Raw genomic sequence first — 25,352 nt, 5'->3', positions numbered from 1 at the left:
ATATAAATATAAATATTTTTCATATTTAATGAAGTTATTGCAATGATAGCAATAACTAAGAGTAATTGTTCTTACTATTAAGAATGACATTAAAAATAACAGACATCTGGAATGAGACAAATGTGGGGAAAAGAATAAGAAAATTATACCATGATTTTAAAAGTGGTGAAAAAAACCTTCCAGGAGGCTATTAGAAAAAATTCTGCATAACTATGCCTGCTTATGTTTCTTCTGTCATATCCTCCAGCTTTCTCAGGCACTCTGTTCCCTTGTCACTTTTAAAAGTTACTCACTTGCATTCTTGTTTTCTTTGTTGCTCTGATTATGCTGTCCAGCAAATGTGCACTATGTGCACTTTTTTTTTATTATTTTTTTTTTTTTACTTTCGGTGTAGGGACTGTGCCTCAGTGCTTGCAATCTTCTCTTCTACATTAAACTCACCCCCCTGAAACCTCCTAAAACTTGATTTGGTCATTGTGTCATCTCCTGGTTCTGACCCTAGGCAATGGCCTCACCTATTGTCTTTACATGACTCTAAAATACCTCAAACAGAGACAAAGGCTGCTTTTCATAAGCGACTACTGATTTAAGATGATTTCACTAGTAAGTGCTGTCTAAAGACACATGCTTTACACTTTCTAAAAATCAGTATCTGATAGTCTTTGAAAGTGGTCTCTACATCTGGACTTCTCAATGTTCATGAATCACTTAAAAATTGGCAGTATTTTTCCAATATTTAAAAACAATATACTGTAAAAACACACTATATAAAATCTTTTTAGGTGTCTCTTTGGAAATGCAAGTTCTGACACAATGCAGTGGTGTGGGTTAGCCGAAAGAATAGGAAAAGTTTCCAAAAGTAATGACTGCCACGCTAATAATTTATGAGCCATTTTTTCAAACATCAGCTATCAGATGGAAGTGGGAGGAATAATAGAATATAACTTCTGCTTTACAATGGCCTGTTAATACAGAAAGGCAAAGGCGCCTGTACTCTAAGGAAGCTGTCAGCAAAGCTGCAGGCTGGAGGTCCCAGTATCGCTTACAGTACTGGCAAGGAGGAGACCACTGCTGGGGAATGAAGCTCGAGGAGGGAAGCAAAAGGAAAAGGCTGTAGCGGGGGGTAGAAGAGGAGAATCAAGCATCTTTCTTCACCATTCTTTTTTTACAGCTTTTGTGTGTCTGGACTGATTTGTTGTGGGAGAGCTGCTGGAGACAGTATATTTGGCACAGGACAGGGTAGCTCAAAGCCAAAAGGATGGTGCTATTGCCAGTTTAAACTATGGCTTTTTTTTTTTTTTTTTTTTTTTTCTTCCCCCCTCCCTCCTTTTTCTTTGAAGGAAGGAAAAGAAAAAAGGGGAAGAAAGGGATTTGCTATGAAAACCAGAGCAGTGAGTTAACAAGAACCCTGCAGGCTTCAGTAGACTGGAAAGATACACGAGGCACTTCCTCTACTATCTGGCATGCAATTCTGCTGCTGCTGCTCTTAGTACATCACTTTAGAGTGAATAAGAAAACAAGTAAAGCTTTTTAAGAGACACCAACTAAGAAACACCAGGTATTAATCTGTCAGCTTACTCTCTTCCCTTTTTACCCACCACAGTATTCCTTTCCTCAAGTCTTTTCCAGTTCTCATGTCTACCTGTGAAAATACACACTGCCTTGTCATGATTTCAGATGACTCCATTTGCCTATATTTTGGCATTGCTTCTCAGAATGAATGAGGGACAGAGTTAATACATTTATATTTCTCTTGTAATCCCTTAAGCTTCTTTAACTCGGAGTTAGAGAGAAATGCAATTGGTAGAAATAAAGCCATCCATCTCTGCTGAACTATTTCCTTCAAATATGACTAAAAGTGTGAGGGCAAAAAAGAAATTTTAGGTGACCCAAGCTTGCCGAAGGACTGTGTAAAATGCAGTTACAAATGGCTGGGTACACTGGTGTGTAGGAGTATGTTTTATTTCTGATGGATTTTCTTAAACAAAAAGCATGATGTTGAGGTCACATCTTCAAGTTGGGTAAATCATCACAGCACAGCTGAAGTCAGAGAAACAGAGAACTTGCAAAATCTGAGCATTTTATCAATTAGAAATCTCTGAGAGTGACGCTACAGCTGATTTTTGGTGCTGGAACTCCTCATATTCAAATATAGATCTTCCAGGCTTTCCTGTGAGCAGCTCTTATGTGGCTCCATTCTTATAATGAAAAAGACAAAAAGAAAGTCAGTTACAGCAAAATCTTGGATGAATTAAGGATAAAGAAATCACTGAATTGGAGTACAACTGTGAAGCATAAGTTTATTAAGAATAAGATGAATTAATTTACAGACATACCCATTAATGCCAAGCAAAATTTTTAATTTTTTTTTTTTCACAACTGCTGATCCTTAAAGTGGCCAGAAATCAGGAAAAAAAAATCAAAAGACCCTTCAGGCTATCTAAACCAGTTGTTTTCATTTGACAGTAATTTTACAAGAGAAAAAGCACATACATTTCAGCAGGTTTATTACATAGCTTCTTGAAATACTGATACTATAAGACCAGATGTATTTCAGTTCGTTTTTTTGACTGGCCTCCTCCTTTGCACCTGTAGAACTGTTAGTGAAAACAAATACAACAATTAATCCTGATCCTACCCGTAAGACAGGTGACCCAAGTGACTAACTACAAATGATACAAAATCTTTCACAGTTTTAAGGATTCAAGAAAGTAGTGCAGATTTTGAAATCTCTGATTTTTATTGCTGCAATCAAGAGGGCTGGTGGCTAAGTTCTGTTAGCCAATTAAATATTCAGATATTAATTTAAAAATTAGTCTGAACATCTGTGAATACACTGCCTTCCACAATGTCTGGTATCTTTTATCATAGAATCATTATGGTTGGGAAAGATCTCCATGACCATTGAGTCCAACCTTTGGCAGTACATCACCTTGTCAGGTAGACCCCAGTGCTAAGTGCCACTTTCAGTTATTTCTTGACCACTTTTTGCATCCAGTGAAGCTAGAAATGGCAGCCTCTCTTTCAGAGTGTGCTGGCACTTCTGCTCTTTGTCTCAGTGAGGACCACAAAGCACAGAGGTAAACAAAGAGGAAAAACAATAGCTGAAAAAAGTTATTGCAGTTCCTTGTTGGGCAAAACCAAAATGAAGTAGTTGGGGTGTACGGTTTAAACCACCCAGTAGGCAAAGAGTCTTCAAAGTCTTCTGGGTTTCAGTTGCCTAGTTTTTTGTCCCTTTTTGATAGGAACAACGCTTTAAAGAATATTTGCACGAGACACATCAATATGAAACACCTAAAAGATCACAATAAGCCATATTAAAATAAATCTGCCTTTCTAGATACAATCACAGATTGTATGAATGTGCCAATGCTTGTGCTACTGCTCTGCACATCGTCTATTTCTTTGTTCTTAACTCCTTTGTTCAATGAGTCAGGATATCCTGATACAAAAGACTTCAAAATATCAGCACAACAACAAGAATACTACACTACTTTGGAAGTGCTTCATAATTTTCAAGGCAAAGCTACCAAGTGTAGAGGGCTAATAGTACGGCACTGCCATCTGCAATCAAACCTTTAGCAAACCATTAGAGTTGTCAGTTTGAGGTTGGAACATCAAGATAAACAAGGCAGAGATCCTGTAACAGGGGAAACAGATTGATGTTAATGTGAGGAGGAAAGACTTGCGCGCTCTGTTTTCTACACGTAAGGGTGTTAAGTTTCAGCCCATTCTCTTGGCTTCTCCTCCTGTGTGAAGAAAGGTCCTGCTTGTTTCACGGTTTACTTTTCCATCTGGGGAGAAGGCAGAACACTGAATGTAACCTAGAGAAGACAAACGTATTAACTGTGCATGCTAGGGAATGTTATAATGCCCACTAAAATCCCATTAGTCTTCTGCAATTTTACTGAAAACTAGGGGCTGGTGCAAGGCTTGAACCTCCACGCCCCCGCTGTGTGCTCCGCAAACTAAGGGACAGACCAGTACTACGAGCGGGCTAAAAAAGATACGGTTTATAAAGGCAATATAAATGTGAAAATCGCATGGTCCCTCCGGGCTCGGGATCCCAGGGAGGGCAGGGTGCTCCTACAGGACCTGGCCAAAGGCAGCCCACAAGCCCGGGGAAGCCCTCGCTGACAGCTGTGCGGCCCCAGCACGCCGCCTCGGCTGCTGCATGAGACAGAGCGCTCCCCCGGGCGGCTTTGCCTTGTTTTTAAAGATTAGCGATGAATAATTGCCTCCTCGTCGTAGTTTGGGAGCGACCGCTGCCACCAGGCGCTGTCCTAACGTGAACCCGTTTCAGGTGGAGCTTTACAGCCGAAGCGATTGCGGGCTCGGGGCAGACCCCGCAGCCTCGCCGTGACCCGTCCTTCCAGCGGCTCGTTCCTCTGCGAGCCCTTCAAGCGCCGGCTCCTCCGCTGCCCCTCCGCGGCCCGGCCGGGCCGGCGACAGCGGGGCAGGCGGGGGCACCGCACGCCGCCAGCGCACTCGGGCTGCGCTCCCGGCCCTCGCAGCGTCCCGTGAATCACCGCCCTTCCTCCCGCTCCCGAAGGGCAGCCGAGGTGACGGCGGGGTTTGACTAAGAGGCCAAAACCCCCACCGGCTCCGCAGCCAGCTGGGCGAGGAGGAAGGCGGGGCGGCGGGGGCTCCCCCACGGCATCGCGGCAGGGATAAAGTCAAAGTGTCTCCGCCGCGGAGCTTAGCGGGGCGTGTGAGCTTGCGGCCGCCCCGAGTGCCGCCCGCAGCAGCGGCCCGAGCCCCCGCCCCCGGGTCCCGGCGCCGCGCCGGCATGAGCGGCGGCCCCGCGCCTGCCCGGCAGCCGCTTCGCCCCGGCTGCAGGCGCCTGGCGGCGGGCTGAGGGCGCGCAGCGGCGGGAGCCGAGCTCCGGAGCCCGGCGCTCCTTCCTTCCTTCCGCGGGGCCGGGGCCGGGCGCGCCCCTGCCGAGGGGCGGCGGCGGTGGGCGGCCGGGCGCCCTCGCCCCGCTCTGGATGCCCATCGCGGCTGCTCGGGCCGGGGGGTGGCTGCGGCTCCCCGGCGGGGGGCGCGGGCCAGGATGCCGGTGCTGGAGCGCTTCTTCCCCGCGGCAGAGCCGGGCAGGCGGAGGAGGACGGGGGAAGAGCCGATGCCCTTTCCCATGGGCAGCCTGCCCGGTTATCAGCAGGGGACCCTGGCCTGGGACTTGCCCGAGATGATCAAGATGGTAAAGCTCGTTTGGAAATCCAAGGGAGAGCTCCGCGGGGCGAAGCACAGAGGCGTTCCGGAGAGCGAGGATGCCCTGGGCTGTTCCCCAGGTAGGTTTCCTCCGTCCTGCTGCTCGGGGAAGCTGCAGGGCAAACGCGGCTGGGGGCCCGGGCATGGCGGGGAGCCGCGGCCGGAGCCGGACCGTCCCGTCGTGGGGCAGAGCGGCGGGGCCGCCCGAGCGAGCGCGGCCGGGCTGAGAAGGAGCCGTGCCTTGGGCAGCTCCATGTCGCCGCCGGGACGCGCGCACCGGAGTTTGTGCCGCGCTGAGGCCACGTCAGTTCGCCGATGGCGCTCCCCCGCTCCCGTCTGTTGCGTGGTTTTTGTACGCGGGATGATAAAAGCGCGGCCGAAAACCAGAGCGAGTGTGTCCGCGGCTCGGAGGCTGACCCCCGCCGGGGCGGCCGGGCTCAGTGCCGGCGAGGAGAGCTCTCCCGGCCCGCACGGGGCTCCGCAGCGGCGGCCCCGCGGTCAGGGTGGCGGAGAAGCGGGGCCGCCGGGCAGCCCGGCCGCCGCAGGAGCTTTCCCGGCTGTGTTCGCCGTGCCCTTCCGAGCGCATGGCCTCTCCTCTTGGCCGCTAAAGCTGCCCGCGATCTTTGCGTGCTCTTCACGGGACCGGCCCGCGCTTCCCTTGTGCCAAGCGGAGCGACTCCCTTACGGCTTGGGTTTTGATAGCCACCACTATTAAAAACTTGAGAAACGCTGCCCTATCCGACTGCTTTCTCTTTAAACGTGGTATATTACTGGGTACAGAGCACGTGCTTTTTCATGAACTTGATAAATCTTGTCTGTAAGTTTTTTCTGATCTCGCTAACATGTGGCACATCATCACATGCTTTACTGAAGTCCAAGTTAGACCTGCAGCATTTTTATTAGGTAGAGATGAGTTTTCAGGTTAGCATGGTACTTCTGATCTGTTGATTCAGTTGTGTCTTAAGCTGCGCTCCGCATTGCTTACAGTTCAAAACCTCTTGCCTTCTGATGAAGTCAGGGTCATAGGCCTGTAGTTGTCTTGAGTATCAGTTGGTAATTTTTTATTCTCCTGTAATTGTACTGCTGTGATTTAATGGACTTAATGAAACTGTGTGGCTTATATCTTCAGAACTCTGGATTATCTAGTCTCTGCGACTTGGTCACTAAATTCTTCTGATGCATTCAGTTGTCAAACATTGTGCCTTCTCCTTCTTTGGTGTACCTGTTATTGATACCTATAATCTACAGTACTTTGTACCAGGATAACTTAGTTTCTTAGGTAGAATGACATCTTCTTAGGTGTTTCGAAGTGCTTGTTGTGTGTATGTATGTATTCTCCATAATTATATATATAAACTTGAATGTTAAATAGGTATCAGTCAATCACTTCTGAATGCTTACTAAGGTTGTCTGGTTGGTCATTGTATGTCTGTTATTTAAAATGCTTGCAGTTGAATCAAAAAACACATGGTCCACTTCCATTTTGAAGAAGGGGAGATGGGTCTCAGGCTCTGAGGAAGATGTACAATCTGTCCTATTCTCTAGGGAATAGAGGGACAGATTGTACATTTTCTTCAGAGAAGGAAGATATACAGTCGTCTACACCCTTCTCTGAAGGGAGTCACTTCAGTTTAAAAGAATAATAAGAAGGATGTGAATAATGAAAGAGGAGGTCATATTGCTCTTTTAAGACTTGGAGCAAATCAGCTGGGAATGTACTGTAGCCAACCAGGGAGACTGAGGCTCGTGTGGTGAATGCTGAGTGTTCAAGAGATGGACCCTAATTAAGCAACCTAAAAAATGCTGCATTGCTTACACCTCGTGTATGAGTAATGGTGGTTTTTCAGTGTGCTTGTGTTGTATCTGGTGAAATTACTTTCATTAGGTAACAAATGAGATTCACCTTCAGATTCCTGGAGGCAACTAAAAATGAGCCTGAATGTACAGAGACAGATTAGTCCACTAGCAGGATGTGAGTAACTTGCATTTACTCAAATGGCCATTACTCGTATCCTGTGAGGGGACAGTCCTCTTCATGGTGCCAGATCCTGTTTCATAAATGCAGCTGACTTGCGCCAGTACAAATCAGGGCAGAAGATGAGTCTTAACTCTCAACACTTTAAATACGAATCATCAGACGGTTTGAGTGAACCAGACCTGGGTTGCTGGTTTTTCCTCCTCAGCAACAGTCATCCTAGTAGTTTTCCCTCTTGTGGTTTCATTTTAGTCACTTTAAGTACATTGGAGTATGTGGGAAAACCAGTAAATGCTGAAATCTAGTATACTTAAATAAGTGCAGAGTCAAAGAATGCAGAAATGGGAAGAAGAGATAATTATTTGGAAGGCTCAGTTGTTTGAGGTACTCAGCTTCGTGTTTGTGTGGTGTTTTTTGCATGTTTGATTCCTGAAAAAAACCAAAAAACAATCAGAACAAAACTTAATAACTCTTATCTTATAAAAAAAGGCAGTACCTAGTCAGGAATCAGATTTTCTTCAGGTGAAGTTGAAGCAAATAACTTCTGCTTGAGGTACTGCTAGCTAGGCAAATAAAGGTTGATTGTTCAGTAGCAGAGTTCACAGCACTTTCCACATCAAGGGCTTTTTCATTTGAATTTGTAAGTATTCATGTGATAACTCATGTTCTGTTATCACATCCTCATGAAACTACTTTGCTTACAGTAGAAGAGGAAACAGATATGAATTCTGGAAGGAAACTGTCAGGATTTCTGGCTTGCTTGATCATATTAATGCAGATCTAGCTAAGCAAATTTCTTTGCCTTGTCCGAGTGATCAGGCTCGGCTTGGGCTGGCTTTCTAGAAAAGTCACAACCCTCTTCACCATAGATAGTGTAGAGGAGGGAGAGCTATATCTGTACATGATGTCAGTTCTGAGGATGGCAATGTCTTGGGGACCCATTTAACTGTCATTTATACCACATTCCCCTTTCCTGAGGTAGGAGTAGAGAGCAAAACTATCTGTGTGTCCTGGGCTCTCAAGTGTAAGAGCTATATCTGGGTCTTTCATCTTGTTCAGTACCAAGAATAAGCTACTTAATCTCCCTGCAAGAAAAGGGTTTGCAATACATCATTCAGCATATAGTTGGGATGAATGAAGAACTCGGATTTCAGTGACTGCCTGCCTGGGGTTTCTAATGATGATTTACTTTCACTTCCAAAGCAGTAAAACTCTCATCTTGAGCCTTCTCTTCTTGTTACACCGCTTTTTTATGTTAGTATCAATTAAGACGACAGACCTTTCTCCTGCTCCTGGCTTGCTGTTGCTTAGTAACTCTTTTCCCCCCACACACATTTCAATCCCTGACCAAATCAGCACAAAACTGAGATTTGTTGAAGACTGTCTCTGGCTGTGCCAGAAGCCATTTCTGTGGGAAATGGGTATAATTTGATGTCATTCCATACTGTGTTTCAAATAGATTATTTGCAAGCCAATGCCTTTTACTTGAATAATATAACAGCATGTGTTGATATTATTACAGTTGAATTATTCAAATAATTCTGATCTGAAACTTTGTTGATCTCTAGGAGGGAGCTGTGTTCTGTTTATGACCCTAACTTTCTTATCATCCTTTCCTAGAGTTCAGCAGTAGCTTTGCATATCAAACAAACCTGATCAGGGAACAGGTACAGGTTTGCCTCCAAAAGTCTTCGTTTATGAGCATTAGCAACCTCTTAAGCTTACTGTGAACATCCCAGATAACTCCAGAGAGATATTCTGTACTGAGTCTTGCACATGTGCTAACATGCAAGACATTGAGAGAAGGTGCAGTGCTGCTGAGAATTACCGAGGTCTGTTGAGACACTGTGGGTTTTTTGAAATAACTCTGAATGTTTTTTTCCAGTCACCTCTTTCTGTTGGTGGATGTTTTCTCAGAAATGTACGTTCTGATTCATGTGTGCATCATGCTTGTTGTTAACTGGTGAGTCCCTTTGCCATGAGTAGGAAAAACAAGCAGGTACCACACATCACTCCTCTTACAGTTGGGAAAATATCTAGCAGTTACTGGTGTGTCTGTTTACTTCTCCTCTTCAGTCCACTGTCTCCTTTACAGTTCAGCAGTCTATTCAAAGTTCTTTCTTGCTCTTTCAAACCTTAGAGCTGTCTCTAAGATTGCTGAGCAATCTTGTGATGCACCTGTAGGAGAGGTCAGAGTCAAATCATATGTGTTTCCTCAGTGGTTGCTTGAAGGTCTTCCTTAAAGTTATTCACAAGATTCTCAAAGACTTAGTTCTTCCATTGTATCCCAGGAAACATGCCTTCTACTTAATTTTTCTTTTATGTTTAACAATTTTTATCATGCTGTGCAATAGCTTGGCTGTGCATGTTAGAAGAAATTTCATGCTTCTGCTTCCTATCATTGTTTACAGAATCATAAAATTATTTGGGTTTGAAGAGACTTTTAAACACCATCTAATTTCAACTCCCTGGCCATGGGCAGGGACCCCTTCCACTAGAACAGGTTGCTCAAAGTTCCATCCCACCTGGCTTCCAGGAATTGAAGACTTCCAGGAATTGGCATCCATAACTTCTCTGAACAACCTGTTTGAGTGTGTATTTGCTGAATCATGTTTAGTTGTGACACCTTGAAGCTCATGCTTGTGTTTGTAGCTCAACTGCAATGACTAATAATTATAAAACCTTAAAATTTAAATCTGCAAATTATTGAGAACCAAATGGGGGGTTGACTAACAGCTTAAAAGCTCGTAGTTTTGAGTATTTGGTGCTGAGCATGTAGGTGCCACAAATATAGATCCTGTAATAAATAAAACGTGGGAGGTATCAAATAGCATTGTCTTAGCATCTGACCAGTCTCCTGTGTTATTGTTTAGATTGAAATCAGCTTTGTTTATGTCCTGCTGACAGATGCACAGCAGGCAGGAAGGCAGCTTGCTATATATTTCTGAGGTTAGGTTTCCTTTTCTTCTTTTTTCCCCCCAAGTTTTATGTTGAGACTTGTTAAATCCATTACACTTAGAAGGACAAAGAATGTGAATTTGATGGGATCAAGACTACCTGTGGCAACTTTGATTGCTCACTGACTGTTGTATTGAAAATCCTGCCCCTGGGAACAAGAAATATGCTCTTCTATATTTCGTAAAGAGCTGGTTAAATCAGTGGAACTATGTGTGATGGTCTCATTAAAAGCAGTGAAATTAGACAGTGTGCAGTACTTTTTCTATAGCATGTGTATGTAGACCAAGAGAGAAAATTCAGACCACATCTATCCACATCTATGGGTAATGCTGTTCACTGGCTGAACATAAGTTATTAATGCATAAGATTTGGGGCTGGTTTTTTTTTTTTTTTTTTTTGTTTTTTTTTTTTTTTTTTTTTTTTTTTTTACAAAAGGGTATACTAATTAGAGAATTGGTTCCAAAGATTAAAAGAAATTATTTTGAGGTATTAAATCATGGTCACCATTCAAATTCTGGTCTTTGTTTGATACCTACCTCTTTACTTGGAAGTATGTTTAAAATGCAGTGTAGAATGAGAAGCTGAAGTGATGTTAGAAGTCTTTAATTTTGAACATGTCAAAATGAGCTTGTGTGAGTGTGTTTGTCAATTGAAGTCGTGTTTATTTTGTAAGTGAAAAATTTCTACTTAACCACTGTGCTTAACCACTTTTTCTACTTCATTCTTAGTTAAATTTTCTGGTGTGGTTTCTTTGGAATTTTGGGAAATTCAGAGTTAAGTTGAAAGTGACCTTTAAGATGACCAAGTTCAACCACTGCTGTGAACACCAAAATAGGAGCTACACCAGGGGTAAATAGAAGAGAAGAAATAATGTGAAAATCTTACTGATTTCTAAATGGTCTTTCAGTTCAGCCTGGCTGGCACATTTTTTGTTTGCATTATTGTGGATGTTGGAAAACAAAATTTATTTGCAGAAATATTTGGAGAAGCTCTTTGAGCAGCTGTTCAGCTATGTGCAGCCACAAAAGAGAGAAAAAGATTACAATAATTATTAGTAGAGCTAAGACTTCGGGATAAAGTTAGGAGATAAAACATAATTGCCCAGGTTTGATGTAGGCCAGCATGAAGAAGGGAATGGGGCTGGTGTGCTAGAAAAGTGACAGAGGTTTATTGGTCTGTCAGCTCAAGAGACAAATGAGCAGTCTGCTGAAAACTGTAAATACAAATAGAGCGAATTCCAGTCAGCTGTGTAATGGTGGCCAGATCTGTTGCTTTCAGTGAAGCTGTTCTAAATATTAGGAGCCAGAGATGTGGCTTTATACGTAAAAATATTGTTTCTAAAGGAAAAGCTGGAAAAGCTTCTACATTGTGATACAAACAGAGCTGGGGCAGGGGTGTTGCTGGTGAGGAGGTGGCTGTATGCTTGTTTGCTTCATTAGGGTTAAAGCTGGTAGTTTTCTTGTATCTTTGGTAATGACTCTAAAGTTCTCTGTACTCTGCGGAGAATTAAACTGGTAAGTGGCTGATAGAAAGCAGTGGTGATATTAGCCATGCCTGCCTAGTGGTGGTGGTTTTCTGTATTGCCTAAATGTTGTGAGGAAAGTGTTTAAAATGCATTGTGGGAGGCTCAATACTGCATTCCAGCTTCCAAAGTAGGAAGCACATTGTATGCAACATGTTTGCTGTTTCAGTGCTTCTTCATAACAAACTTAGTTTGTGATCTGTCATACTTAAAAGAGTTTGCTTGGAGACACACATCCCAGACAGCTTTCTGTAGTCTGGCTCTAGGAAGTGTGAGTTTGGTTTTCCATCCAGACAACAAAGAAAAAGGGTGTCCATGTCACCATTTTCTCCATTGTGACTGATTCACACCCCCTCCCCAGAGCTCTGCTTTCAGAATATGCTACGCCATGTTACTTATGACAGTAAGCTCACATGCTGCCCCACCACTGCCATGTTCCAAGGGGCATCTTTAACATGGGCAAACTTGTCTGAATTGCAGTTGTCCTGCAGGAGCTCCCTGGTGTCACTTTCTTTGAAAAAAGTCAGTTGACCTCAGGCTGATTCTTCACAGCAATTATGCATCTGATTCTGGCCATAAGTCTGTAAAACTTTCTAGTTCTCCTGTCTTCTTTTTGTCTGGACTAAAAAGTGAAACACTCTTGAGATATCAAGCTTAAAATATGCTTTTACATTTGTTAAAAACTTTCTGTAAGTCATCCTGACCTTGTGCAAAATAGAGCACTTCAGCCTACTAAATGATGGGATAAATTACATTAAGTTAAGTACTTGACTGGCCCATGGTGTAGACTTGCAAATGCAGAACAAAAATGTCTTCGCTCTTCCTTTTTTTCCTCAGCTTGCAGAATAAAATTTCTTCTGTCACTGTTATGGCTACAAACAAACAAACAAGCCCTGTATGAGAGAAGGAACAAATACTTTTTTCTCACCTTCTGGATAAGGCATTCTTTTGACTCCTCTGTGGAATGCCAGCTGTGGTTTTCCCTGAAAAAGTTGAAGGTAATATCGTCCAAGGTGTGTACAAAGAGAGCGGTCCAACCTGACAAGGATTGGCTCAAGTGTACTACTGTCAGATCTGCCCCTTATTATAGTAGTAATAGAGAGGCAACCCCCTTCCATTGTTCCTTGAACAGAATATCCTGAAATTCAGGTGTCCTTCAAATTTCCCTCAGAAAATAAAACTTTGCCAGTGACCTTTGCTAGTTTCTTTGTAATCTCTGGGAATGCAATGCCGTGGGAGTCCTCCCCAGTCCCAGGAACCAAGGACCTGTTTGAAGTTGCAGTGAAACCAGAGACAGTCTTTCCATGGGCATGGATGGGCTGTGTTCTAAACCAGGATGTTCAGTGTTACTTTTAGGTAAAAGCATGTGGAAGGTGTACTCTTGAGTGTCTCTTTATACACACGAGACTATTTGGAGAAATTGCTGTAAACATCCCCCGCTCTGATCCCTTCTGAAGGGGAAATGTGCAAAACTCTGCTTCCTGTGGGAGAGTATGAAATCCTTTCATCTGTAGCCAGCTCTGGCCTTTGTGGAGGTAATGCCCTTCAAATATTGCTTTCTCAGTGTTCTCCTGATATCCCTGACCTAAGGTAAGGACAAAGTATTAACTCAAAGGCCTACTTAAAAGATGCTCTGTGCAGGTGCAGTTAGAAGTGAAGCATTATCCTGGAGGGTTTTCAGAATGCACTGGGCTGTGGCAGGCATTGCTTCTTTCCTGCTGCTTAAGCACTGCCTTGAGATTGAATGCTTTGTTTTCAAGCTGCTGGACTTACAGATCAGACAGAAGAATAACTCTGAACTAAGTACTATACAACAGTGTTTGAACACTGCTTTTGAAAGTTAAGTCATAAAGTAGGTTCATGAAGTAGAAGGAATTAGTTTTAAGCTTGCTAGAACTATGTTCCACAACAGTCAGAAACTACTGTCTACACAGATGTGCTAGGTGAATATTCAGTTAAAAATCACACAGAATAATAGGAAAATGCAGGTGCAGAACGTTTCTTAAGCCATCAAAATTTTGACAGGTGCCGAAAACACCTTCCATACACAGCCCACTACCCTGTTTTTAATAGCTGTTGCCTATGTTCTTCCTTGTCTAGTAAGTGCCTCTGTGAGTGAGTTTTCCAAGCTTTCCGTTAGTTAAGGTTATCTGTGGTAAATTCTCAGGGTGGGGGTTATCTCTGCATGTTATCTAAGTTATCAGGAGACTGTGTTCACGGAAGCACCAGGTGCATATCCAAATAGCTGTGCTCCAAACTGGGCTTATCCAAACATCTTCCAAACAGTTCATGTGTGCAAAACTTAAAACTGGGGATCTTGTAATCACAGGCTTTCATGGAAGATTTTTTATTTCCTGCTTCCAGCCTGATTGGATATATGGCAGGAACAGCTGCCTTCACAGTAATTGCGCAATTGCATTTCTAATTCCAAGTGGAACTGAGAGAATAAAGGGGTGAGAGAGACTGGGCTTTTAGGAAATGCTAGAAAAAACCAGTTTGATTCAGCTTGGGGTTTGCATGCAGGTTTGTCTCATTAAAAGAAGTGGGGAGAGGAAAAGAATTCTTCACTCCCTGCTTGCAGTTTATTTTAATGACATGGAATATGTTCAGGCACACTAACAGCGAGAAGCAGAGAACCACGTGCAAGAGATTCTGAACTTTATAGGTGCTGCATAGATATTGCACTTGATATGTGTTCTTCCTGGAAGCACTAGTGAATGTGCATTTCATGTTTTTCTTTGGGAACTAAAGCTAGCTGAATAAATTAGTACTGGTAGTATCTCAGAACTGAATTAATTTCTGTGTGTGTAAAAGTCTGTGTGTTGCTTTCCATGACCACTGGACAAGAGACTAAGGAGAGAAGAATTCACTACACAGCTGGGAACTACCACCCTAAAATGGCAGAGGTGCAAGGCAATTTAGGTGAGACACTGTCAGCATACACTTCCAAGCAAGGTCATTTTGAACATCCTGCTTAGAGTCAGCAAACTGAGAGCTCTCAGAGCAGCGAGGAGCAGAGCACACTTAGAGGAGGCATAGGAGTTGGAGGGAGAGATGGTAATTTCTTCAGTGCCATTTAGTCCACTAACATGTCCCAAGTTTAATCCCAAGTTCCCTCCTTGTCAGTCATGAATAAGGCAACGATCATTGCTGCATATAAGTGCTGGCACAGCTTTTTGCCCATCTTCTTTCTGTCAAGTTGTCCTGCCCTCTCACTGAAAACCATAATTGCAGATGTGGATAAGGGCATGGTGACACAGATGAGGTGGGTTTGGTTCAGTCCTGCATTGACTCTCAGAGACTTTTTTTTTAAGGAGTATGTTTGTGTGAAGTATGGTTTATCCATTTTTCCAGCTTCATGCCTCTCAGCCAGAGTGATGGAAAATACCGAGGATAGCAGCTCAAGTTACAGCAGCATGAGGGCTCGTGCTGAAGATGTGCTGCAGGCAAGAGCATAAAGGAGCTGTTACAGGACTATAATAGTTCAGCTTAATGAGTAATCAAAAGGTTTCAGTATATCTTCTCTTTCTTCCTGAGTACTAGTTAACTTACCCGTTGTAAAAGTGAAAGGGATAGTAGGACTTGTGAGGCAAGTGCAGATAACATACTGTGTGCAAGGTAAAGTGCAGCAAATAATAAGTAGCTTAAGACAGAAGTGTGCCTGAAGACTCGTTTTTGCCTGGGGAGAAAATAAGAGCCAGAAGTATGGGATTTTCCTGTCAGAACTGGACTGGGATGTGTTCACTGAGTGGTCTGCGTGAGTTACCTGTTAGAAATGTATGATCCTTGACAAGATTTCACAGCTCATCAGTAGAATCTGAATACTCAGATCTTCACTAATAACTAGGTCTGAAGTTCTGCTTCAAGATAGAGGCTGACTTAAGTGTCAAGGAAGCTACCTGATTTGTGCCAAATAAATGCTTAAGCTACCTACCTACAGAATACCGTTCTGGTTTTCTGAATTATAAGATGCAATCTGTGAAATGTCATCATCTACTGAAATCACATAGCTGTTAAATCATAATTACATTAAAGAGATGGAATTCAGAATAAAGTTATAAACCCTAACCAGGCAGACTCAGCAAGCCTATTTAATTTCCCTGCGGAATAGCAATAGAGTAGATCTTCCCTTCCCCCATTTCCAGCCGTGCACATCATTAAGTACCTACTAAGTAGCTGGCACAACAGAGTAAAAATTAAACCAACTTTGCTAATAGTGAGCTGGAATTCTCATAATGAAAATGTGAGGTACCTTATTTAAATGTTGGCCCCTTGACAGAATGTGCACCACAAGCCTCACAAGACTGTCACTAATCTTTTTGTAGGTGCTGTGTAGTCAAAAATGTGCTGATGTCTGGCTTTGCACAGACTGGAGACCAGGGAGATTATATGTTTTGAATAGGATCAAATGACTAGAAGGGGAAAGCACTCTATACTTAGCTGTCTTGTCATACAGGCAAAAAAACGTTTTGCATGTGACCTTGTTAACAGCATGAGTTAAAAGCAACACTATGAATTAGAGGCAGAACTACTGAAGTTTAGATCATCATTGAGAATCTGTGTTTTTCTGGTCATCTGCTTAATTTTTTTCCCCCCTGTTTTCCTATATAGACTTCAATCTTCATATTGACTTCAGATCATGTGGAGAGATGAAGGTGAGAAAATCACCAGGCCAGTTCTCCTCCATTTTAGAAAAGCAAAGTAACAGTTCAATACAGGATTTCTTTTTCGCCATCACTGTCAAGTCCTTGATTTCTCTGAACAGTCATTTGTTCTTCCTTCATACTGCAAGGTCTGTCCTAGTGTACACCTCAGCCGCCATGCCTTTGAGCATCTTTCCAAATTATTATGACCAGACTGACTACCTCGCTGCAAGTTAATTCTCTTCTGTTGCAATCTTCTCTGTCTTCAACTTAACTGGTTCCCACACCTGCAGAACCTTACTTACCTCTTCACTATTTTATATAGTCTTTGAAACTTTCCTCTCCTGTAGCCTCCACCTCTGCGCACAGTACATTTTCACTGATGCTTCTTTCAACACAAAATTGGCATCCCCTGCCCCTTGCACTCCTTCTTCCTCCTTGCTACAGCCAGAATTTTATTTACTGCTCCTTTCTGTTAACAAAGGATAGCACATGGTAGGTAAGGCTGTGTCCTGTTGGAGTCTGCAGACAGTTGATGTCCCCTACAAATACAGCTTGCTATGTCACTGTAGGAATGGCTTGTGAAATGCCTCATAAATATCTGCTCCCTGTCTCAAGTCAATAGAACTCCTGTTTTTCCCTAGATAGCACCCCACACATTATTTTAATTAGGGTAGCTGAAGCTATGGGGGTGACTGTCACAGTGCAAAGGCAGGCATGCTTCTAACCAGCAACTGTTTAAATTATGTGTCTCAGCTGGAAGGTGTATATTCAGTGCCCTGCAGGAGCTTCTCCTTTACCTTTGTCCAGAACGAGAGAGTAGATACCGAGCCTTAATTTTCTGTAAAAACCTCATTGTACACTGGGTCACAAGCATTGCAATCACCAAAACCCTATGGCTTGTAGGAGTCAGCAGCTTTCCCAAGTCAACTGGTAAGGTGCTGCCAGTAGAAACTTTTCTGGCTTTAAACCGTTGCTCGGAAGTTCTGCTCCTGTTCTCAACCCCATCTTTTTATCAAGAGAAGAGCCTCAACCTCTTCTGAGTGAGCACAAGCAGGGAATGCAGCAACAAAACTTGGTATCTGACCAAAATTTCTCTTATAGTTAAGAGTCTGATAAAGTAACTCAGAACCATCAGAGCTGTACACACGGGCAGAATTGGAAGGAGCAGAGATTAAATAAAATAAAGCAGTGTGATAGTAAAAAGAAAAGCATGTAAAAATATGAATGCCAGACAGATGGCTTGGGTGGGGAGCACAGCTAATCCATGGAATATGAGAACAGTTGGATGACTGTTTTAAAATCTCTTTAAAGAGGGAAATCGGTAGTTGAACTGGATTGGACAAGGATAGAGCAAATATAAGCTGCACTGAAATGAGGAAAGAACAACTGTTTAGACATGCCTTATGTAGTGCTACGTGGCATTACAAATCATAGCATGGTTTGGGATGGAAGGGACCTCAGAGTCCTTCCATCATTAAAAGAAGAGGGAAAAGTGGTGGTTCCAACCACGCCACCATGGGCAGGGACGCCTTCCACTAGACCAGGTTTCTCAAAGCCCCATCCAACCTGGCCTTGAGAATTTCCAGGAACAGGGCATTGACTGCTTCTCTGAGTAACCTGTCCCAATGTCTCACCACCCTCATAGTTAAGAATTTCTTTCTTATCTCTAATCTAAACCTGCCCTTTTTCAGTTTGAAACCATTTCCCCCTGTTATGTCATTTCGTGCCCATGTAAAAAGTCTCTCTGCAGGTCTCCTGTAGGCCCCGTTTAGGTACCAGAAGGTGCTATAAGGTCTCTTTGTAGCCTTTGCATCTCCAGGATAGCCCCAACTCTCTCAGCCTGTCCTCATAGGAGAGGTGCTCCAGCCCTGTGAACATCTCCGTGTCCTTTCTCTGGACCTGCTTCCACAGATCCATGTCCTTCTCCTGTTGGGGGCCCCAGAGCTGGATGCAGCACTTCGGATGAGGTCTCATGTGAGCAGACTGAAGTGGCAGAATTAGCTGTTTTTGATGCAGCCCAGGACATGGTTGACCACCTTAGCTGCAAGCATAGTGTTTGGGGTTGTTTGTTCCTTTTTCCTCTAAAGAATTTTTTTCCCCATAAATTACCAAGGAGATTAAGTGTTGGATACTTAAGACTATTTAACAAAAAACAAAGGGGTGGTCAAAGCTCGGAGGGAGCGAGAACACGAGTTTTGGGGCAGGTCAAGGACAGCTTGAGGCAGTTAGGCTCTGCTTTTCGGCGTTCGGGGAGAGAGAACAGCTGGGTTGCTGCTCGCTGCTAGAAGAGTTCACTGTCTCTGGAGGGGTCCAGTCCTGGGAAATCTGCCATCATCTGCTCATTCTGGAATTCTGAGCTCCTCTGCCACCCTGCAAGAGCTGGGCCAGCCCTGCCCCGCCGTCGCGGTTTCGTCGGCACTGCTCCTCTTGCTGCGGTGTGATTCCACATCGCCTTACCCGGACACCCTGCCCCTGCCTGGCGGGACACACTGACATCCCAGCTACCAGCCCAGGACTTCACTGTTTCCAGCTTGGTGCTCTGAGGATCCCACAAAGGCACCGAGATCAAACTGCCCTGGGTTTTTATGAAGCAAAGCCCTCGAGGTTCTTGGTACTGGTTTTGTTATTAATGCTGTAGTTGTTGTTTTTGTTTGCTTTGTTATACATACTAGTAAAGAACTGCTATTTCTATTTCCAAAAACTTTTGTCTAAAAGCTTTTAACTGCAAATTTATGATTGGAAAAAAAGGGAGGAAGGTGATAGTTTACATTCTTCATTCCAAAGGAAACTCCAGCTTTCTCTGGCAGATACCTGTCTTCCCAAACCAAGACATTTACACAGACTATTCATGTCAAGTTTCTCAGCCACCAACACGTTCAAGTCCTTCTCACAAGAGCTGCTCTCAATCTATTCTCTGCTCAGCCTGCACTTGTGCTTGGGATTGCCCCTATCCACTTGCAGGACCTTGCCCTTGGTCTTGTTGAACCTAATGAGATTTGCACAGGCCCACTTCTCTAGCCTGTTAAGGCCTCTCTGGATGGCATCTTTTCCTTCCAGCATACAGAACACACCATAGAGCTTGGCATTGTTGGCAAACTTGCTGAGAGTGCGCTCAGTCCCACTGTCCATGTTGCCAGCAAAAGTGTGGAATAGTGCTGGTTGCCAAGCCAACCCCTGAGGAGTGCCACTTTAGACATTGAGCCGTTGACTGCAGGTCTTGAGTGTGACCATCCTGTCAGTTCTTTATCCACTGCATAGTCCATCTGTCAAACCCACGTCTCTCCAGTTTAGAGACAGGGGAATTGTGTGTGACAGCGTCAACTGCTTTGCACAAATCCAGGTAGATGATGTCAGTAGCTCTTCCCTTGCGCACCAGCACGTTAATGCCATTGTAGAAGGCCACCAGTTTGTCAGGCATGATTTGTCCTTACTGGAGCTGTGTTTGCTGTCACTAATCACCTCCTTATTTTCCATGTGAGCATTCAGTGGAGTTTCCGGGAGGATCTGCTCCATGATCTTGCTGGTCGCAGAGGTGAGACTGACCAGCCTGAGCCTGACCAACCTACTGACATGTAATTCCCAAGGTCTTCTTTGTAACCTTTTTAAAAAGGGGGATTTTGCTTCCCCTTTTCCAGTTGGTGGGAACTTTACTGAAATGCCACAGCTACTCAAATATGATGGAATGGAGAGTGGCTTAGCTACTTCCCAGAAAAGTTAGTTAGTTAGTTAGTTAGTTAGTTAGTTAGTTAGTTTTCTGTTAGTTCCCAGAAAATCTAAGTAGCCCATGAGTGCTGTATAAATCAAAAACTTCTTTGAAAGTGAGGGCGTGTATGACCTCCATTTCAGGCTGTCATCCTTGAGGATGAAATAAGAAAATATTTTGTTTAAGGCTTGATACGGGTGCTAGTGGAAGGTAGTCTGTGAACAGGAGGCACCAATTCACAAAATAGTTGGCGTTCAGTCCCCTTTAGGGTCAGGAGTACTCACTCTTTGAAGGGGAAGGGAAGATGGAACAATTAAAACTGTTTTCTCTGTTATTTCTCTCCCTTTGTTATCAAATGTAAAATCTGCCAACAGATGTTACAATGGAACCATGGAAAATCGGGGCAAATATTTAATTTTTCTGTCTCTGTTTACAAGATGTTTCTACAAATAAAGAAACATGGGAGAAATAATGAAAAAAGCCCCAAACCAAAAGAAGCTGCCTGCCAGCTCCCACTGCCTTGAGTAGTGTATCTTATGCTGGCTTTGAGTGGAAATGCTTGACCAGCTGAGAGAGGCAGTAAGTTAAGCTGGTGGAGTCACACATTGTGATTTTCTGAAATCACCAGTTACAGGCTCTGAAAGTGCAGCCTGCAGACTGTAACCAGAGGAGATGGCCTTCAAAGAGCTGTTTCTGCTGCTTGGAAAGGAGAGGTGGGAGGAGGATGGGTGACCACTGTGTTGGGTGTTCTGTACAAGTCTGTTATGAGATGCAGAGTGGAGGAAGGAACTGACTTTCTTCTATTTCCTTTTTAGCTACTGAAGGCATGAACCAATTTACAGGAAAGCTGCCAGGCTTTTTGTTGTTGTTGTTGGGGGGGAGGTGTGGAGAACAAAGACTCTGTGTTAACTTAATGCTTTCTGGGGGAAGTCAGCTAGCATTTAGAGCTCTTCAATGCCACGGTACAACAGATCAGAAATGAGCTTGGAGTGTCAGCCTTCAAAATACACATAGAAACCACTTCAGGAAGCATGAATTATGCATGAGGCACTCAGAAGCTGCTCAGGGCTGTGTTGATATGTCACAGGTAATCTGTGCATCTGATCAGTGATGGTCTGGTGGTGCCTTCTTGCTGTGTGGCAGCAGGTTGTGTTTCCTGGGCTGCAGGAGAATGTGGAGATGGGGAGCAGAGCTGAGCAGAGCAGAGCATCTGGCTCAGGCAGCTCAGCACATCCAGAGTGTGGTTGTACAGAGCTAAGCAAGGCCACAAGTGGGGAATCCAAAGGAACTGGTCTTCTTCCATGCAGATGCAGCTCTCTTTGTACAGCAGAGTTAAGCAGCTTCAGGCAGGAGAGGTTTTGAGCTGCTGTGGCACCTTTCCAGGAGCTAATAAGAACTTGAAATAGAGCCCAAGCCCTAAATGCACTTTATTTAGGCTCAGAATGGCAGTTTCTCTTACTGCTGTAATTGAACAGGAAAAGCATATAAATTTGTCTTTGAGTTTCTGGCTTTGAAACTGCATGAACTTATGTTAGTTGACATGTAAGATGAGGGCCAAACCCTTCACCTTCTGGATCTGCTTTGCCATCAATGCTGACCTCTGGCAGAGAGACTGTTATGCCTGCTAGTGAGGTAAAAACAGTCTGTATCATAGCCTCCTATGCAGTTCACCTTTAAAAGCAGCCCGCAGCATGTGGGTACAAATGGATGGGATGATAACTTTGGAAACCACCCACAGGTTCATCAGGTTATTTAGGTTCAAGGTTATTTAACATATTTAACGTGTCTTGCATTGAGGGAGGCTAGGGGTGTTGCTCCTCTAACATAACAGAGCTAGAGGGATGATGCCATCAGCAGCAGGGCAGTTGCTTTAGTTAACCAATGCACACTTTGAGTACCATCACATTACCTGCCTCTCACTTGAAAGCTGGTGAGTGCCTGAAAGACTTCAGGTTGTTGAAAGCAATGGCCTGTTAGCAAGACCAGCTACCAAAAGTGGGTGTTCTAACAGAACAGATTGGGCCTCATATTTTGTGACTGACTCAGCCCTTCCCAGTTTGCCAGACTGAACCAAAAGGAAAAGCGTTTGGCTGTCTGACCCCATTTTGTCAGCTTGAGGCCTAGTAAAGCATAGAGTAAAGCCAAGATTGTAAGAATCACTCAGCTGAAGCTCAGATCCTTCCTCTTTAGATTCACTGATTTATGACTTTCATATTTTTGAATATGTATTTTCCTTTTGTAAATTTCAAAACAAGGAAGAGTAAAATGGCAATTGGTCAGCAAAACTGGCTTCTCAGGAAAACTAAAACAAAAATAAATTTTGATGTGCTATTGAATGACTTAAATGTTACTCAGCCCCAGAGGTTCAGAAATATGTCTTATTCAATCACCAAATGTTTATTTACACAATGTATTGACAGTTGATATGTAATTTATGGTATTTCTAGATATGCCAAATATTTTATGTCTTCAAGAAAAAAATTATTGCAGTTTAAGATACTTGTCTTCTTTGTGTTTATTCTGATGATAATTAAAATCTTTTGAGAGTACGTTTAATAAAGCCTTGCGCCTTCTGTCCCTTTGTCCAGTAAGCCCCACTTCGTGCTAGCAAAGAATGAGAAAGAGGGGCTGAGCCTGCCAGGGCCTCTTGGAGTTTCATGAGGAGTTGAGGCATGATTAGAAACTGGAAAAAGGAGACCAGGAACTTTTGTGTGTCAGTGAGAAAGGATGAGAGTTTTAGAAACAGTTTTTGTAGAATGTGAGCCAAGAAGAAAAAAGGTTTAAACTTTTCAAGACCTTGCTTCTGTTCCTAGGCATGATAGAACTAAAGAACTAATTGAGCAATAAAACGTGCTTATTGGAGTTGGCTGGGGTGGGATCACTTGTAAAAGATTGCTAACAATAGGATGAGGGTTTTTTCCCTCTGCAGGGAAGAGAAATTAAGGGGAATGAAATACCCAGCATAATATGTGTTTGAAATAACAAGTGTTTGAAATGCACACATGTATGTCCTTGCTTTCTTTCTGACTTTGGCATTCATAAAATCTTTCCACTATTCTAGTGAGGAAGGGAGGAATAAAACCCCAGCCCTGTGAATGAGCAGCAACTTCTCTGTCACTTGTACACGTCAGTGGTGCTTTGAGTGTTTTAAATCCTTGGAGTCTTGTTTCCAAAGTGCAGGTAATCTGTGTCAGACAGCACATTCTGCTCAGTGGTAGTCTTGGTATATGTAGCCCAGAAGCGCTCCCAGAATAAACAGTGTACCCCATCCTTTACTCTTCTTACTGTTGTAAAACCCAGTCCTGGAGGTTACCCTATCAAGCAGCTTAAGTACCTGTGTCCTGTTATGTTGGGCAGTGTGGTGAAAAAAACCCCACAGTTATTAGGTACCATAACAAATCTAAATAAACAAATGTAATCACGGATATCGTTTGAACTGCTTTCAAGCAATGAATACAATTTGTTGGACTAACCACTTTGCTCAGCAGTGAGTAGTTGTAGAACTGGATTTTAAGGAAAGACTGAAGGAAACCAAATTGCTCAGATGCCAGAAATGTCCTGCTCTGTTCCTGTAAGAGAACATAAAGCAACAACAACTAATAAAAAAAAGTTTTATTAACTGTTGGAAGAATTATTTCTATTAGCATTTCCCAGTAAAATGGAGGTGACTTAATTCCCAAACATTCTTTCAAAAAAGGCATTTTTTCAGGCTGTTGGAGGTTGGCCACTAAATGTGTCTGTAACACATTAGGCACTGTTTCTCAAAACACCTTGTGGACTGCTAATTGGGGTTTGCATAATACCGCAAAATTGCAGACATTCCTTTGAAATAAGCAGGAATGAAAACTGCTTTTCTGGAGTAAAAGAGAAAGGAATTTTTTATTTTTAACAAAAAGGCTTAGCAGAAATCCTATATTGGAATATGTTATTAATATTATTGTTTGCTTTTTTTTTTTCCCCTGAAGAAATTAGTTTGAAGAAAATTTTTCCAAACAGTTTTGAGTTACACAAGTTCAAGGAGGGCCTTGTACGTACAGTACTACTGTTCAAGCCAAGAGGTAAACAATTATGAAATGCCTTTGAAATGCAAGGCTGGTAATGCCAAGGTTATGTATTTTGTCATTGAACACGACAGTACTTTGTTAGGAGTAGGAGTGAATGATATTTATTACTTATTCAGAAATGATGTACAAATGTAAAACTTTTGAAATTTAGTATTTCGGTGTCCAAATTTGTAGTTGTAACACTCTTGTTTCAAATCTGATAAATCCTATAGGAACCAGTCAGGATCAAAAAAGAAAAAAAATGCCATTACAGAAATAACGTTTGCTTGGTCAAAATTCAGACTTATTTTGATGAGTACATGTGCATTTCAGGCCCATCCCTCCTGCAGATTTGGAGCTGTCCTGGGTTTGGGTCTGAAGATGGTTTTAGGGTAGAAGAGGAGCAAACCAGGGCTGGCACTGAAAATTATTAGGCTGCATTCTATTTTTCTCTAACTGTCGGACCACTCTGAGTTGAGAATCCTTTTCAGAGCTTAGAATTTTCAGAATATCAGGCTAAGCAAGCTGATTTTGTTCAACAACTCGTTGTGACTGGACATCAGTAGCAATTCTTTATGAAGGGAAAGCTGGAAAAAGCCAGTTTTCGCAGCGTTGTGAAAGTGTGACTTGGGTGCATGAGAGAGACAAATCCTATCCAATTAACTCTTGTTTCTGCCTGAAATTCTGAAAGGCTTGATATAACATCTCATCACACTCTGCATGACGTACCCAGCATCAAAGCATGAACATTCAGTTTCCAAATCTGTTTCGCCTCATTGCATGAATCTGTGTTGGATGAAATAACAGCAAAACGGAAGCTTTTAGGCAAGCAGATGGATGTTGATAGGGGTGGAAACTTACACTGCATTTATCAACAAGAACAGTCTCTTATGGTCAGAATCTGAGTATAGCAAATAATACAGTAGTTTGGAGAACAGAGAGGTGTTGGGGAAAGGAGAATTTTCTTTTGTTTCAAGTGCCAGGTTTGACAGTATATTTGTTTATATCTAATAAATACCTAATGCTTGGGTCTAAGATGTGGTATTTCAGTCTTGTATAAAGAAGGTTTTAAATTAAAAGAACACGTCCTTCACTTAAATCAATTACACAAAAAAGGAAAGAAAATCACCTTTTGTTATATTTGAAGCACAGGAGGAGGCGGCAAGGGCAGATTAGCAGGGCTTTGTACAGCAGTGCCTGTGTATGAAACAAACAACTTTTGATGGGAAGATTACAAAAACTGGAATAATGAAGAGAGAAAAGCTGTTGCTAAATGGTAAGCATGTCTTTGCTT

The 25,352-nt window shown here is 43.0% G+C and overlaps 1 protein-coding gene across 3 annotated transcripts in view; it reads left to right on the top strand.

Annotated features, from left to right (window-relative positions):
- PDE7B (phosphodiesterase 7B) overlaps positions 1 to 25,352 on the top strand; it is a 169,751-nt gene that overhangs the window by 82,505 nt on the left and 61,894 nt on the right. Inside the window, exon 1 of one of the 3 annotated variants that reach the window (XM_066315616.1) lies at positions 4,974 to 5,291. The exons of the other annotated variants lie outside the window; for them this stretch is intronic. Within the exon in view, the coding sequence (XP_066171713.1) occupies positions 5,054 to 5,291 (238 nt within the window). The 5' untranslated portion in view covers positions 4,974 to 5,053. Of the gene's footprint in view, positions 1 to 4,973; positions 5,292 to 25,352 lie in introns of those variants that run through there. 3 annotated transcript variants of the gene reach the window in all.

This window comes from Sylvia atricapilla, chromosome 3, assembly GCF_009819655.1.
Source record: "Sylvia atricapilla isolate bSylAtr1 chromosome 3, bSylAtr1.pri, whole genome shotgun sequence".
In the NCBI taxonomy this organism is placed as follows: Eukaryota; Metazoa; Chordata; class Aves; order Passeriformes; family Sylviidae; genus Sylvia; species Sylvia atricapilla.
This window is presented reverse-complemented; position numbering and strand designations above follow the sequence as displayed.